At 35.8% G+C, this 18,252-nt stretch overlaps 1 protein-coding gene across 3 annotated transcripts in view; it reads left to right on the top strand.

The window, feature by feature from the left end:
* The window catches only part of LOC145685746 (uncharacterized), a 172,132-nt gene that overhangs the window by 86,702 nt on the left and 67,178 nt on the right, over positions 1 to 18,252 (top strand). For all 3 annotated transcript variants that reach the window (XM_081758245.1, XM_081758243.1, XM_081758244.1), the window contains exon 3: positions 9,646 to 10,266. In XM_081758245.1, coding sequence (XP_081614371.1) covers positions 9,646 to 10,266 — 621 coding nt within the window. The remainder of the gene's footprint in view (positions 1 to 9,645; positions 10,267 to 18,252) is intronic.

The following is an 18,252-nucleotide window of genomic DNA, read 5'->3' as shown; positions in this document are numbered from 1 at the left end:
ATTTTTGATAAACTTTCTAAGTTGTAGTTCGATTGAGAAATAAAAGAATTAGTGGTATAATGCTGGAAGTTTTGAATGGTATGCGCTCGACCGTTTTTTTTTTTTTAATATATCGTATACCCATCCCCATATACACTAGTTGTTTTGTAAATTTACGGTGAATATACCTTGAACTATAAAAAATATTAGGTGGGTATACGCCGTATATTCCAGTATACGACCCATCACTACCATATGTGCAACACATACATTTTCAAGGGTTGCAACAAGTTTTGAGAGGTGGCAAAATCTGCCTTAACTATGCTATATTATTTAAAATAAATATTTCTTGTTGGAAACAGATTTGATGATGATGGTAGTTAAATTTACTAAGCTGACCTTCCATTTGAATATTACATTCATAAATCATGTTTAGGTTGCATTAGTTTAAGGTCACATGGATAGTGCTAAAGCAAGTGGCCAAACTAATCCCAGCATGTATTGCTTCATTGTTGTCAAATACAAAAACTCAATTCTCGAACAGTAGCGAACACCTGTTCCATTTAGTTAGTTATCACAGTTTTGATATGAAAATTAGTCTTGTCTTTGTCAGAAACAAGTTCCTTATCATCGAAGGTAGAAACAAGTTTTAAAAAATAATAACATACGTAGAAGGAAAAGCAAGAAACAAAGATAAAAGAGCTAGTTGCACGGGATACATTGAGATTGAAGCTCGATATTGAATTCTACAAAAAGGATTACCATCTTTCCTCTGCAGGTGTGTTTGCTATATCTTTCACTAACCTTTATAGATTATTATTTAGAAAAAAGCAGACACAACGAGATTGTATTTGTAGTGTTAGGCCTTTTTGAGTGCGAGTGCTCTTTCCATCCTCTTCGTTGTTCATGATAGGATAGTATGAGGCGATAATCATGGCTTTTAAGATTTGTTCTTTCTAGAGAAAGGGTTGCAGCTAATGATGCCGTTGCACGGGATGGCAAATTGTCCTGCATTCCTGTAAAATCATATGCAAATAATCAGTCTAGTTACAATATTTTAGTTTTAAAATCATTTTTTTTCTGCCGGACTCGATTATATGACTATGACCCACTGAACGTCAATTAGTAGAGAAAACACTGTTTCAGTCGCTGCATTAATGCTAGAGTTGGAAAATAGAAATGACAATTTTTAAGGAGTTCACTCAATGTTTCAATTATTATATTGTTACTTCTGATAACTTCACAGAAATGCTCCGACAGTTAAAATCAAAATGTCAAAAATGCATACTAGACTAGAGCGATAGTATTATTCGTGATAAATGTATATTACATGCTCAATTACTAGGGATGGCCAGAAGCGGTTCCTGGATGAACCGGTTTTCGGTTCTGAACGGATCCGATTCTAGAATATTCGATTCCGGAACCGGTTTTTCGAATCCAGGCCTGAAACCGATTTTTCGGATCCAGATCTGGAACCGGTTCCCAAGATCCGGTTCCGGAACCAGGTTTTCGGATCCAGGTCTGTAACCGGTTTTGAAATCCGGATCTGCAAGAACCGGAACTTTGTGGTCATCCCTATCAATTACTCACATGACAAACTTTGTTTTTTAAAATAATTTATTGTATGTTTTTAAAAGACAAAATCGGAAACTAATATAAATTTAGTCAAATGCCGGAGAATTAGTGATGCGCACAAGACAAGATTTGAGGCTGTCTCGTCTCGAAAATGTTCATTAAAAGCGATGTCTCGACTCGAAAAGTATATATCTCTCTATTGGAAGAGGTGTGTCTCGTCTCGAATTTTGCCGGAAAATTCTGTCTCGACTCGACTCGTGCGCATCTCTACGGAGAATTTAAAATAGGCTCTAATTTAAGTGCCTGACGAAGATATTGAAAATTTATAAAATGCAGAACATGTTCGACAAACGCTGTACGGATAACTATCCTTGAGAGCGAAGCGATCGCCATCTCAGATTCCTCCGTGGATCCGCCACTAAACAAGAGACCCTCAAAGATCAAACTAGCACATAGGGAATAACCTATTTTTCTTTCAGCCATAATGTCTAGAGTTTTCCAGTTCTTCCGTCTTCTCCCATTTTCTCATTCCAACTTTTCTCCTGACGTCAATCCGTTTTTAACCAATGGTCCACGCCAGTTTCCATGACGTCACCAAAAGCTGATTAGTACTTACATGGAGTAATCATTGGGGAAAAGCCAGTGGTATTGATAACTTCTGTGTTATGTTCATATTTTTTACCCCGTAAATCAGTATACGCTACATTAGTGGTTCCCAATCTTTTTTGACTGACGGCATACTTTACGTCCATGACATCACGACGAACTTGTTTGATTTTTTTTGTTAAAATAAAAAAATATAACAGTGTAAGATTATTTTTTTAAAAAAACAGTTGGTGTAACAGCCCTTTTTGTGGACCTGAGCCGCTCCAACGCCATCTGTTAGTGACCGACGGAACTACGTCCTGCCTAGCGACGAACAAGGGCGTATCAGGAGTTTTCTAGACCTAGTGTCGTCACATCCTTCATTCTCGTGGGGCTCCCCGATTTGCAATACGACGCTGGATGGACGCCGAAAGTTGGGAAGCACCGGCCGGAAATTGAACCCGGGACCAAGTAGACATGAGTCGAACGTTCTAACCATTTGACTACGCTGTAACTTGTGTAATACTATTAAGTTTCTGTAAAATAGTAACTGAGTACTGAGTGAGTAGTACTGCTCATGGAAGTATTGGTTATTATTGCTGCCCATGGAGGTGTTGACTCGTACAGTTCGACTCAAAAATTGATTTTAACTAATTATTATTAAAGGGCTCATGATTTTTAAATTAAAAAAATGTTGCGACACCCTCCTCTATGGGACTGTGTCGCGAAACGCTGGTTGAGAAACACTGGGCTACATCATACATTTATTGCTCTCCCTGCTGGTCTAGTGGCTAACATGCACGCCTCTGGTCCGCTAGGGCCCCGGATCTGTTCCATTTCCAGTAGGAGAACATTCAACGCATTGCATTGGTTCGAATTCCACTTCAAACTGTAGATCCATCTCTCATATAGCCTTGGTGATAAAAAAAAAAAGAGGGCGAAAGGAAACATTTCGTGAGCCCTTTTCTTAACTATTTTTACTCAAAGACTCCCAAACATACTTTTTCTTCCTATTGTTGGAGTGGAGGTTCAAGGAATGAAAAAGCACATAATAGACAATGCTATATATAATACATAAATATTTCACCTGTTCGTCACACTAATATTTACAATGCTACGAAAATGGAAGACAATTAAGCGTTACAGGTTACTCGTAAACATCCAGGCGAAATATTTAGATATTTCTTTAAATAAAAACTCTGACTAGAGTGTAATACACACTATTTATTAAAACCAAAATGATATGTAACAGTTTCAACAGCGTAAATATTTCTTCCTCAGACACTCAATCGTCACATTTTTAAAATTTATCTAGTGAGTTCAGGGTCGTAATGGATAGAATTACATCAAATGTTTGTTAACTGCATTTACCGAAGGCTTGGAGAGAACAAATATTATGATTTTAAAAAAGAAAACAGAAATTCAGATATATTAAGTCCTAATATTTTTTTAAAAAAAATAGGATTTAAGTAAAGTTTGCCCCCTATTTAGAATAGCTCATGGGTTAGCAGGCCGGTTAGGGATGCGCACGAGACAAGATTTGTGGCTGTCTCGTCTCGAAAATGTGCTGTAAAAGTGATGTCTCGACTCGAAAGCTGTATATTGCTCTATTGGAAGAGCCGTGTCTCGACTCGAACTCTGTCAGGAAAATCCTGTCTCGTCTCGTGCGCATCCCTAATGCCGGTAGCCAGACCAAAAATTTACGGGGGGGGGGGGAAGCGGCTGAAGTTAGGGGGTGCCCGATCCAACAATATTATAGTTCATCACCATATTATAGTTCATTTGCAAGCCTACCGTGAAAAATTTTAGGAGGCCAGAAAAAAATTAGGGGGGCGGCCCCACAGACCCACCTGGATACGGGCCTGGGTTAGGGTCAAACGCGCACCTAGAAATTTTTATTGGGAGGGGTCCAAGCTTTTGTTTGGGAGGTCCAATGCTACAAACCACTACGTCTATGTAGTATTGCACGAGTATTATTCTGTACTCGAAAAGATGATAAGTAATTGTAAAAATACTTAAGATTGTAAGATTAAATTTTCGTGTTCCATGAATCATTTCCCTGATAAACAACTATAGTTTTATTGGGAAAGTGTACAAAGGTATGTTGCGTTAGGAAGTTTAAAGGGGATCCTGCCCCCCCCCCGCTGGACCCGCCTCCTGTGGGTGCGCTCCTGGTTAGGATGGATGGTGATGTAGGTTAGAAGGTGTAGCCAGTATCACACTCCTGCTGCCTTCACGCCCCCCGCCCCCTCTCCAGATTCAATTTAAGAGAGAGACCAGACTCTGAGCATTAATGGAGCAGAAATAAAACGATAAAGGTTTCCCGTTTCCGCCGAGGATCGAACCCGGAACGCGTGGTTGGTAGGCAGACATCTTACCGACTGCGCTACGGCTCTTTTAAACAAGATTTACATTTTTAAATTAATAAAAGAAAAAAAACAGTACATTTCACTTTCAGCTAATCACCGTTTATTGCTTCTAAAACAGTTCACGTGCGCAAAGGTATTTTTTCCCTTGTCTTCCACTGGAGTTTATTCCGGTACTCTTAAGCGTGATGTTTGGGTTCACTTAAGATGGTTCTGCTGATGTCACTGCAGACTCTTATTCGCTTGAATCACCTCTCATCTTCACCATTTTATGGATCATGTACCAATTGTGAGTGTGACCATCTTCTGCAGCACATTTTCCAAGAAGAGCGTGAAAGTCCAAAGGCTAAACAAATGACAAGGTTCAGTTGATGTCAGTGCCTTCGTCTTTGTAACTGATTTTTACAGTTGACAAATTTTATCCTATACTCATACAAAATACATTTTTTTTAATTCGTGCTTCCTGTACCATAATCCAATGTATAGATATATCAAACTGATTAGATGATATCGTGACATTTATTTAGAGAGGACGTTGACAGGGCATAATGGGAGTACCGAGAGCGACTCGTGTTTTTTATTATATATATATATATATATATATATATATATATATATATATATATATATATATATATATATATATAGATAGATAGATAGATAGATAGATAGATAGATAGATAGTATTTGAAATGCAGTCTTGCATTTTATAGCGCCTCCTCTCCAAATACTAAATTTACCAGTGAAATAACGACATAAAATACTGAATTTAACAGTGAAATAACTATTTATTTATTTATTAAACAAATTCCCAGATACAGCATAATTGTGCCATTTTACACAGGGAAATGTCAACAAGCGGGAAAAAAAGAAAAAGAATTTAAAAAATAAACAACAACAGTAACATCAATAGTATTAACAAAGAGTGCACAAGTAATATTATTTAGCCAGCACGCGTTTTATTGTTCTTTCAAACACCGGGTAGCTCGAAAAAATGTCCACCTCACTTGTTAGATTATTATAATAGTTGGGTACTCGGTGAAAAAGAGACCTCTGTATAATTGTCAACCTGGGGCGTGCAAGATGAAATAGGTGGGTATTCCGGGTTTTGCGGGAAGGAACATGTAAGGATAGTTGTTGAATTAGGGTTTCTGATCTTAGGTTCCCATTTACAATCTTATGAAGAAACTTCAAATCATAGTTATTTCTGCGTACTTCCGGTGTCTGGATATTAAGATATCGTAAAATTTCCTCCTTAGGTAATATTCGAAGTGCGGGAACACGAAAACGTACTATTGCAATAAAGAAATTGAGAACAGACTCAAGTCTAGAGAGATGTGTAGGTGCGGCCATGGCCCATATGGGAGAGCAGTATTCTATCTTGGGTGCTATTAGAGTTTTATAGAATGTTGATAATGATGCCACAGTACGTAGTTCAGAGAATCGGTAAAGAAGCCCCAACATACGCATTGATTTCTTAACTATTGAGGAGATGTGGTCAGAGAACGAGAGTTTCGAATCAAAGATGACACCAAGATCACTATGACTGGCAGAATGTGTTATAGGGGAATCGTTAATATGGTATTTGGAGGGAACAGGAGACTTTTTCAGAGTAATTGTAATACGGTCACATTTCTTACTGTTAAGTTTCAATTGCCACATTTCACACCAATCTACAAGATAATTTATGTCTTCCTGTAGGGCAATTGTGTCATGGAAACATGATATTTCTCTATATAATTTGCAATCGTCAGCAAAAAGCAAAAGGCCACTAGGATTAACTGATAGGTGAGAAAACTAAAAAACAAATACTGAATTTTACAGCCCTTCCCTTCAAAATACTGAATTTAACAGTGAAATAACAACTAAAAACACTAAATTTACAGTAAAATAACTAAAAAAATATTGAATTTTACAGCTCCTTCCCACGAAATACCAAATTTAACAGTGAAATAACAACTAAAAACACTAAATTTACAATGAAATAACTAAAAAAAATATTGAATTTTGCATCTCCTCCCCACGAGATATTGAATTTAACAGTGAAGTAAACTAAAAATACTGAATTTAACCGAGAAATGAGAACTAAAAATAAGTATTACGAAAACTGTCACCCAAACTGAGCTGCTTTCAGGAGGAGTATGTTTTATAATTTTGTCAAATGTTTGTATTTTCCCGTTAGGCTGAAAATATCGTCAAAATGCAATCGCTGTTGGGAGTTGTATGTTCCAACATCATGTTCACTGATTGATCTGTATTTATGATCTTTGTGAGGTCACTCGTCGTTAAGCGGTTAGCGTACGGGCCTTTGGCGTAGAAAACCCGGATTCGATTCCCGGCGGGAGCTCATATGTTTCAGATACCACGTTAAGCTGTAAATCCACGTCTCATATAGCTTTGTTGCTGAAAAGGACGCAAAATCAAATCAAATCAAATTTATGACCTTTGTCAGCAACGAGACTTTCTGAACTACTGTAGTTCAATCGATGTTCTCCACTCGGAAATCAAATTCTGGACCTCGTGTACTAAAAGGATATACGCTAACCGCTAGATGAGCTAGAATAGAAAAAAATAGTGGAATTAATTATAAAGGTATAACGTAATCAAAGTAACTAGCTGTGTTTAGAACACAAAAAGCTGCTCCGTAGACTTCAAGGAATCGAAAATGATCTACCTTTTTACGGATGGATGGCGTATTGGCCATAGTTTGATTAATCGATTAGAATTTAACATCTTTTTCATCTTTGCAAGTCCCGCTTTTCTACTGCCGATCTAATTTCTTTCGGTTTCTCACCTCAGAATGCGGGACAAGTCAAGCTCACTAGGAGCCTGATTTCAGTAATGCATCTTTTAGTAATGTGCAATGTGTATGTGCAAGGAATTCCGTGCAATTTATAATTCTCAGACATATTCCTAACAGAATTCTCAGATATTCTCTGAATTAAAGGTGGATTTAAAGTGGAAAAGGTAAGCTTTGAGAGCAATGAATATGCAGTATGTAGGTGGAAGTGATCGGGACAGATCCATGGTTCCTTGTGTTCAGAATAACGCGTGCTGCGATATGTTGTTTCACGTTATATTTCACAATATTTACATATATAAGCGTGAAATAATATATCGCTGCATACGTTATTCCGAACATGAGAAATAGTAGAACTGACGGTATTGCGTATTACTGCTGTCAAAGCTTACTTTTTGTCTACATTAGATCCACCTTTGAGAGCATATCTAAGAGTGCTGCTGCTGGGAATTATAAAGTGCAGGGAATCCTTGTGCACACATTGCACATTACTGAAATATACATATTTGGATAGCGTATGCGCGATTTCTTTTACGCTGATAAGATCTCCACCGACAGCTTTTCGTTTTCAAAATAACGTGTGTTGTAATGTGGTTTTTCCACACCTTTATATGACCCTAGATCTGAAACTATGCACTTTTAATCACAGCTTCACATGCAGGGGGCGGATCCAGGACCGACTTCTGGGGAAGGAGGCGGTAGGTTGTCATACTGCTACTCAGAGCTACTTCTAAGAGCTTCAAACTCTGGGATGGGTTTTATTTATATATATAAAATAAAAAAGTTTCCTCTTCTGGGGGGGGGGGGGCGATCGCCCCGATCTCCCCCTGGATCCGCCACTGTCCACATGAATTTCTTATCTTATTTTGATCTCTTACAGTTTGTCGTATAGTTCATTTAACACCTTGTATATGCTTGTGCATCAGGGACGCACCCACTAGGAAGGTTCATCGGGTGCACCTCCCCTTAAAAAAACTTGATAACTTGACATAAATTTGCATATTTTCTTAATACAGCAAAACTATATTTGTTTAGTAGAGAAATTATTGCTTTAGCATAAAGATTTAATCTTACACTTCATCTGTACTCTTTCTTTTCTTATAAAATTAATTTAGATTGACCATTATTTTCTGAGACTATAAATAGCAATTCTTAATTAGTTATCGTTTTTGAAGTGTTTAATAACACTGGCTCAATACTACATAGACGTATTATCTTGTAATATTGGATTCCCCAAACTTTAGACCCCTCCCAGCAAAAATTTCTGTTGTGAATAACTAAAATATGAAAAGCAATGTTTTTAAAATTAAGCTAAATTTTTCAATAATAAAATCTTGTTTGAATAGAACAGCGTTTCCCAACCGGTGTGCCGCGGCACACTGGTGTGCCGTGAATGGGCTGCTGGTGTGCCGCGAGGAATCGAAACAAAATTATATTTGTATTTATAGGGAAAAAAGTATATTTGTATTTCACATTACTATGAACCTCTACTATGAATCTACAATTTTAAGTTTCATACCGGGTTACTGTTCTGTTCATTTCTAATGTTGAAAAAAGTATTTGTTATAATTGTTATGACCATTATTGCTTCTTTATTCTTGCAGACTATTTCGTAACTTGGAAATTTAAAATATTCAATCCTTTCGACAAATTACCTTACATTTGTGTTTTAAAAGTAAAAGAGATTTGTTTGTTTGTTCGTTATTTAGTGATTTTCCTTCTTAGTAAAAGGTTGGATACAGTTTTTAAAAAGAAAGCGTATTTTTAGAAACCAGAGTCCAATATTTCATTGCAATTGTTTTCTATTTTAAATTAGAATGAAAAATAAGCATAATGATTTACCAAGGGGGAAAAACAGTGAAAGAGCTTTCTTCTTTGTGAGGAGATCAATAATCACAGAAAAAATACCACTGTGTTTTATATTTACAAATAATAATATCTATAAGTGTGCCGCGAGAATCGAAGTAACACCCGTAGTGTGCCGCAAGTTGAAAAAGGTTGGGAAACGCTGGAATAGAAGATTGCAGTGGACAGTTTTAGGCTTGGTTCACATTGAAATTCACAGATCTTTCCTTTGTTCATAAAGGTTTAAACTCACTAATCAATTATAGTTAAACTATAAAATTTCTCCCGTAGACTATTGTTTACGTATTTTATTATTATTAGCAAAATTGGCCAGAGATGTTTATTTTATGCGTCGTTTGATTATCCTTGCCTGATTCGATGAATTATATTATATTAATTTTATGACAAATATAGGCAATAAGCTTATATAATTGACTATAATTTAACTTATTGTAATAAGTTGTAATCAATGTCTTTTTGTCTTTTTGTTTCTAGGCTTCTTCGAAGGAAGTTGTGTTATCAGTGCTCAAGATACTGGAAGTGCCATCTGTGTTGCCGCGTTACAGCTTCTCTGGTTTGGACGTACGAGAACTCCGTATACGAAATACAAGACTTACCAACCTGGAAAAAGACACTTTTTATAATGTGGACAAACTACAAGAATTAGTGCTTTCAAACAATCAACTTCGAAATTTCTCCTGTGACGCATTTCGTGGCAATCCTCCACGAACATTACGACGAATCGATTTGCAAGGAAATAAACTTGAACAAATCACGGGCCTTAATCAGTGCGCTGGTGGCTCCCTCGAACTAGACGAGCTTGATCTCTCTTCCAACGACATTACAAATATAGACTACATATTTCGTAACGTGCCTACCGTCCGCCATCTTAATTTAAGATTTAATCATATTCGAAGCATTAAACTGCTTCGTGTTAGACAATATGGCAGCTGGGCAGACGTTGATCTCAATATTACAAGTTTAGATATTAGTCACAACGACATCTACGTGCTGGGAAAAAATTCTTTCCTTAAAAAGATGCCTCATATTCACCTTCTGAATGTTAGTCATAACAGGATCAACAAAATTGAAAGTGAGGCTTTTCTCAGGAATGCGGTAAGTAATTTTTCTTCTTATATTATCACATAAAATAAATGTAATTTATTCAGATATCCATTATTGAGCAAATTTGTAAGTAGTGAACCACCAAATCCTAATGTCTTTTATCAGTTTATCAGAAATGTGTCCGAACTGTCAAATGGGTTTAAAATAATCTGAAAATAGATTTACATACCTCTTTTGAAGATGTAACATATTTCAAATTTATAGCTGCTAATGGGTATCAGGGGCGGATCCAGGACCGACTTCTGAGGGGGGGCGGTGGGTTGTCATACTGCAACTTTTAAGGGCTCTAAACTTTGGGATAGGTTTTATTTATATATATAAAATAGGAAAGTTTCATCTTCTGGGGGGAGGCGATCGCCCCCTGGATTGGCCCCTGATGGGTATAAATAATAAAACTATGACACATTAAATATTTTTGAGGAAACTGACCCCAGTCAGTGATAAAATTCTAAGATAAATTCAAATATCTTCAAATTTACTTGTTCTATAAGAAATTTTGATAACATTATAAACTGTAGAGCAGCGTTTCCCAACCGGTGTGCCGCGGCACACTGGTGTGCCGCGAATGGGCCGCTGGTGTGTCGCGAGAAAATCGAAACAAATTATTAATTCTATACGAACCAAATTGCAAGACAGGGCAAAATGTATATTTATATTTCACATTACTATGAACCTCTACTATAAATCTACAATTTTAAATTTCATACTGTGTTACTTTTCTGTACATTTTTAATGTTGAAAAACGTATTTATCATTGTCATGACCATTATTACTTCTTTATTGTTGCAGACTATTTCGTAACTTGAAATTTTAACATATCATTCAATAAATTCAACAAAGCAAGCATGCATACAAATTACCTACATTTGTGTTTTAAAAGTATAGGAGATTTGTTTATTTGTTCGTTATTTAGTGATCTTCCCTTTTAGTTAGAGGTTAGATACAGTTTTCGAAAGAGAAAGTGGATTTTTAAAAACCCGAGTCCTATATTTCATTGCTATTGTTTTCTATTTTAAAATTAGAATGAAAAATAAGTATAATGAATTAGCACGGGGGAAAATCAGTGATCGAGCTTTCTTCTCTGTAAGAAGGAAATTAGTAATCACATTAAAATACCACGGTAATTATATATGGGTGTGCCGCGAGAATTCAAGTTACACCTGTGGTGTGCCGCAAGTTGAAAAAGGTTGGGAAACGCTGCTGTAGAGGCTACCCAAAATAGTAAATGTTGCCAACTTTGTCATTTTTATTTTATTTATTTTTTAATTTATTATTATTTATTTTCAAAAGACTTCAAGTTATTACATATACAGTATGATTGAATAATAAGAAACAAAAATACATGTGTAATAATGTATCAGTGTTGCAAGCGTTAAGAGCAATTTCGGGAGATTGGTTGTTACAGCGTTGATCCATAGTTTCCAAAATACGTACAGTACATTAGAAAAGTTTCTGACGAAATAGTTCCAAAGAATTACGTGGACTACTGCACCAGAGAGTTCAGCTGCTATACACATGAAAATTATATTATTATTATTATTATTATTATTATTATTATTATTATTATTATTATTATTATTATTATTATTATTATTATTATTATTCAGTCCAAAATTTTTGTCGTCATGAATTCTGTCGAGGAAATTGAAGTTTAATGGGGCGTTTACACTTAGTCGATTTGCGTTCGATTCAGTTGAATTGACGTCACTTTCAATTTAATCGACCGTGTAAACGGGACTTCAACTTAATTGCTTGTTGATCGAAAGCGACTAATCGACTAGCAACTGAATTGAAAGACGTTCTATTTTCTGTGATCGATTCTATTTTCTTCTGCTATAACACCGCAAATTGTACCAATTACTTTTTGCTTGGACATCTTTAAAATTGCCGGTCGATTTCGAATCGACCAGAGGAGAGCGAGTTGACAAGCAGCATTCAATTTCGGTTGAAACAATTGAACACATCCATCGATCTCATTCGGTCTAGTTGCTTCGATTTAGTCGCAAATGCAGCGAGTCGATTTAGCCGTGCGACTAAATCGACCAAGTGTAAACGCCCCATAAAATATATAAAACGATAATCATACCTGTTGTTCTGTATGGTTGCAAAACATGATCGTATACTCTGCGGGAACAACGTAGAATGAAAGTATTTGAGAACAAGATCCATAGACGAATATTAGGACTCAAAAAGTATGGAAATGGAGAATGGCGGAAACTTCATAACGAAGAACTGCATAATTTATACGGTTTACCAAACATTGTTAAAGAGTCATGAAGTCTAGGAGGCTCAGGTGGGCAGATCAAGTAGCCAGAATTTAAGAAAGTAGGAACACTTTCAAAGTTTTCACTGGAAATCCAATTAGAAAATGACCATTAGGAAGACCTAGGAGCAGATGGGAGGACAATATTAAAATGACTCTCACAGAAATAGGAATACAAAGTAGAAGCTGGATCTAGTTGGCCAAGGATAGAAGTCAATACAGAGCTTTTGTGAACGCGGCATTGAAATTCCGGGTTCCTTAAACCATAGAGTTATTATTATTATTATTATTATTATTATTATTATTATTATTATTATTATTATTATTATTATTATAAATGAACATAGCAACACCTTAATAGCTTACTTTGTAAAAATAAAACTGAAGTAATTAGTGGCAAGAGAACACGAAAAAAAACTTGAATGGCTGTGTAAAACAGTGAAAAAATAAAGTCGGATCACCTTTCGCGTCCAACACGGAAGAGCACTAAACTGCTGACACAATCTCGTAGTAGTGGGTGATAACATGAAACAACCAATGGATTACATGTTAATTTAGCAAATGGAAAACGAGAATTGATAAATGAGAAATAAAAGAAGAAAAAAATGTTCCTTTTTTGCTAAATATTTATCTTTTTCCAAGCAGTCGTTTTATCAATACTCACTATTTGCATAGAGGAAAGTTAAAAGTATTAATTATAATGACCTTGAATGGTCCCAGTAACACTAGAGGAATATAAAGACATTCTAGAGGGTGCTGTCTCCTCGTCAAGGTTATTTTGTTCCTTTGTTGCTAATGCAACTTGACACGAGAGATGGTAGTTCTTCTGCTTTTTACACTTCATAGATTCGTCTGAATCATAAAATCATGTCTTCTCTAGTTACAGCCTGTCTTCCCTCGTTTTTACAATGCTTTTATTAGGTTAACCCTAGAAAGTTCGTGGTGCTCGCATCTGCTACGTGAAGGGCCAAGGAGGGGGGGGGGGAGGAGAGTCAAATTTGCCCGCGCCGGTTTTAAGTAACTTTCAGAGTATTTTTATTCAATTTGAGTTAAAGTGTTGAACTAAATTTCAAGAAAAATTTTTTTCAAGGATTTGTGGTTTTCATTTGTAAAAAAAAAAAAAAAAAAAAAAAAAAAAAAAGGGCTAAATACAGTGCGTACAACTGCTTATATATTATACCAAATTTCTTTTAATACTATCCAGAAAACCTGTATTATAACTAACAAAGGACAAGTTCTGTGAAAGCCTACGTGTTTATATATAAAGGAGAAAAGTAACCTTTTTAAAAAGAAATACAAGTTTTAGATAAAAAAAAAAAAAACAAATGAAATGAATTTTGGGGAAAACAAAGATGGGTAGCACCTATGACCAAGGGAGGGTCAAATCGGCCCGTATAACATGAATTAATTGTTTTACAAAAAAATGTAGTATATTCCAGTTGAAAAAAGCGAAAACGAATCTTTCATCAAAAGGAACAATAACACACACACACACACAAAAAAAAACAGAAATACATATTAATCCATATAAACTAAAAAAAATAAAATAAAACGCGTGCAAAATTGACCCCCTTGGTCATTCTAGGGTTAATCTCTTGTTTTTCTCTAGTCAAGTCTCGCGACTCAATTTTGACTCTCACACTAATTAGAGCTCTTAAAGAGTGGCGATTCTAGGACGGGACCGGGGGGCTGGTCCTCCAAATTTTTTGCAGTGAAGATAAAATAATGTTTCCAATTGTCTTGAAATGTTTAGTGTAATTAATATTTATTTTGCAAGAAGTTTAATGTTATCGATTCTTGAACATGAAATAAAGTATGTACCATGATACGCTTCTTCTATAAACCAGGGAGGGAGGAGTCACAGTGTGTTAGAAACTGCATTTTGTTGAGTTTTAAACGATTTTTTTTTAATTTCTTAGAATAAGTTTCAAGTAGTTATTTTATTGTTTTTTTTTTTTTTTGGTTATGTAACACAGTATTTTTTGTTTTTAAAACCTTTTAGAAATATTCACTATCAACAACGTTGTAAGAAAGGGAAGACCACATCATCTAAAAATTTAACTTATTTCTTATGGGCAATGCGGTGTTATTTCGAAATTATACTACCAGTAGCTTATACCGAAAACACAGAACACTAATCGTTGTCCGACTTACTTCTTACTATAAAAATAATAAGAGGAAATTCCAGTCCGACTTACAAATAAAAAGTAGAAATCTTTGTTGGTGTTTTTTTTTTTTTTTAAATCATCTTATTTAGGTCTAAATTGGTGTTGGATTATACCAATATATCTAGTGTGGTATTTATAGGTTTTTAAGTGTGTGTAGAGGGAGGGACTCTTAATGCCGTTTTATGTAGTGTAAAATTCAATCAAGACATTTTATTCAATGTAAATTTGTAAATTCCATAAATTCCATGCATTGATGAGCTATGTAGCCTGATGGTTAGGGCGCTAGACTTCGGTACAAAAATAATAGATGTAAAATAGACTTTCATTATGAAACAATGTTCCCTCCTTTATATTATCCCCCCAGGGAAAAAATCTAACGTGAGGGGATAAAAACAAAGTAAGTGAGGGGGGAAGGCAAAAGAGGAAAGAAAGAGAATGTAGATTATGGACAGCAGGATAGCATATAATATGCAACGTTGAGAGTTGCCTCCCAGTTTTTCCTCTAGAACCGCCACTGTTGTTTTAAACTTTGTAAACTCGATAACAATACAATAGTTCCACATATATTTCTCTCTACTTACTCTTCTGTTTGTTAGAATACCTAGGTAAAAATCATTCTAATTAAAGTTCACTCACTTCCATCTTAAGGGTCTTCAATACAGCGAAATTAAACTACCGCTAATTTTAGAGTTTTTTTTCTGTAATATCTTCACAACAAATACAAATATTCGAAAAGCAGAAACGTAGTGAACTAGACAATACGGTTTTGCATGTGATACCTTCACCACAATTCACCTATCTACTTTTGGTATGCCGCTATTTACAGAACCCGCAAAAAATATTAAAACTAGCTACAGTTCCAAACCGTAAGGAGATAGATGAGTTGTGATAACGGTATCACATGTAAAATCGTATTGTCTAATTCACTACGTTTCTGCTTTTCGAATATTTTTATTTGTTTTGAAGATATTACAGAAAAACTCTAAAATTAGCGGTAGTTTAATTTCGCTGTAGTGAAGACCCTTAACTAGAACTCTTAAGGCTGGTTTAAAGGGACAAGTTTTGCCGATAGATGGCACTACAGTCTTCGTATCTTTCCCATGTATTTTTTACCTTTCACGAAAATTTACAATTTCTCTTACAAATTTCAAAATAGAGACTTCAAATTTTTAGACAAGGAACTTCATAACCTATTAAAGGGAACAATCCGTGCCGATTTTTTATTTAGAATTTTCTTCATTGTTGAAATGGCTTGATTGTTGAAATGGATACCCAAACTTTTAACAATGGAACTGTTTTAACTGTAAAGAAAATTCTAAATAAAAATATTGGCACGGATTGTTCCCTTTAATAGGTTATGAAGTTCCTTCTCTAAAAATTTGAAGTCTGTAGGTTGAAATTTGTAACAGAAATTGTAAATTTTCGTGAAAGGTAAAAAAATACATGGGAAAGATACGAAGACTGTAGTGCCATCTATCGGCAAAACTTGTCCCTTTACACTAACCTTAAACTCTTAAACAAATACGTAAACTCGATAATAATACAATATTTTCACATAATTTTCGCACAAGCTTTTATCGTTATAAAATTATTTGAGCTATTATAACAAATGTGTTTAGATTGAGTATATGGGTAGGCAACGTTAGTAGATGAAAATGAAATAAAATCTTTGATTTTAACGTCCTACGAGTATGCCCATTAGGCTAAGGGAGCTACGCCACTGCTCCAAATGCGCGGTTAGCTTCACAGCTGTAAGTTCGTTTAGAGCTTTGCATATGAATGTAGGTTGATTTAAACGTTTCAATTTTTCTATACCCTCGAGAGTTTCCGTCCTTTTCTTTTCGGGACGCGCCTAAATGTATAATACTTTTCCACCCCCTGTATAGGCTTATTCAAAATTATGTCACTGACTTTGTGATTCAGTGATTGATTGTTGCTTTGAAGTGTAACGTCATTTTCTACATCCATAGATGGCCAATGGCCACTGAGCTCGCTCGCGCTCACCTGTCTCAACTGGGCTCGCGCTCATCTCTTTTGACTGGGCTCGCACTCACGCGGATTCGCGCTCACCAGTCTGAACTGGGCTCGCGCTCACTAGCACTCGCGATCACTTCTCTCAACTGAGCTCGCACTCACTCGGGCTCGCGCTCATCTCTTTTGACTGGGCTCGCACTCACTCGGGCTCGCGCTCAACTGTCTCAACTGGGCTCGCGCTCACTAGCGCTCGCGATTATTTCTCTCAACTGAGCTCGCACTCACTCAGGCTCGCGCTCATCTCTCTTGACTGGGCTCGCACTCACTCGGGCTCGCACGCACTTCTCTCGATTGGGTTCGCGCTCACTGGGGCTCGCGCTCACTAATCTCAAGTAGGCGCGCGCTCACTTCTCTCAACTGGGCTCGCACTTACTTATTGAGCCCGAGTCCGTTTGAGCGCGAGTGCCGAGCTCATGAGCACCGGGCTCGCGAGTTTGGATACCTATGTCTACATCTAGGTTATACAAGACGTGAACCTAGACGTTAACGTAAAATCCGAACCAAATGAGTTCCAACCGGTAATCAAACCCGGGTTTCCTGTCCCTAAGACGCGTACACTAACCATATACAATCGAGGTAGCTCAGTTCACTTATCATCTGTTACTAAAACAGTAAAACGGATATAATTGAAAAAAGAATTACAAAACAATACAAAAATAATAGCGTTATTCTTGTATCCATTGCACAACTGTCAATTCAAGAAGCATAACAGTCCGGTAGTACTAACCACAGATAGTTTATTTTTTTTTTCTTGTTTTTAGTTTGTACGTACAATAAGAAAGATTTAAAACAGGCTTGCCAACTATGCGAAAATCAATCTTGATATACGATAATTTAACCTTTAATGCCCTTGCCATAATAGGTGAGTATACGATAGTTTTAGAACGCACACTTTTTACTTCAGTTTTTGAATGTGCAAATAAATTGTAGATGTGTATTAAATAATTATAAAACATACATATTGAGGTTTGTAACAGTCATTCCCGCTAAAATAAATAACGATTTGAGAATTTGGTGAATTTGCAACCCTGCAACCATTCTTTAAATTCAGTTACGTTTACGAGGGGGTGGAAATATTAGTGTTATACAGAGTAGTGTTAATAAGATTTTTTTAAAATGGTGAGGACAATGAGGCTAATTCGGAGTTCAAAACTGAAGATTACTAGATAAGTTATATTATATATATAAGTTATATATATTATTAGTAGTATTATACTTATTTGTATATACAATTATCACGTTTATTACAAATATACGATATGTATTTTTTTGTGATATGCAATAATTTTAGACAAAAATCGATAATTTTGTTCTGTGAGGTTGACAACTCTGATTTAAAAGAACATTGTGCAAAGCCAACCAGTTTGTCGAGTTCGTGAAGTTTGACGATTCCACAAAAATCATGATAATACGATTTAGAAGAAGAAGAAGAACAATTGGCAATAAAACGTGCCAAATGATTCATTATATTCGATTTTCTTTTCTTTTGTATGAAAAATTTAGTGGTAAAAA

The sequence above is a fragment of the Thermobia domestica genome, chromosome 5 (assembly GCF_964235325.1).
Source record: "Thermobia domestica chromosome 5, izTheDome1.hap1.1, whole genome shotgun sequence".
Lineage (NCBI taxonomy): Eukaryota > Metazoa > Arthropoda > Insecta > Zygentoma > Lepismatidae > Thermobia > Thermobia domestica.
The sequence above is the reverse complement of the archived record's forward strand: the minus strand, read 5'-3'. Positions and strand labels throughout refer to the sequence as shown.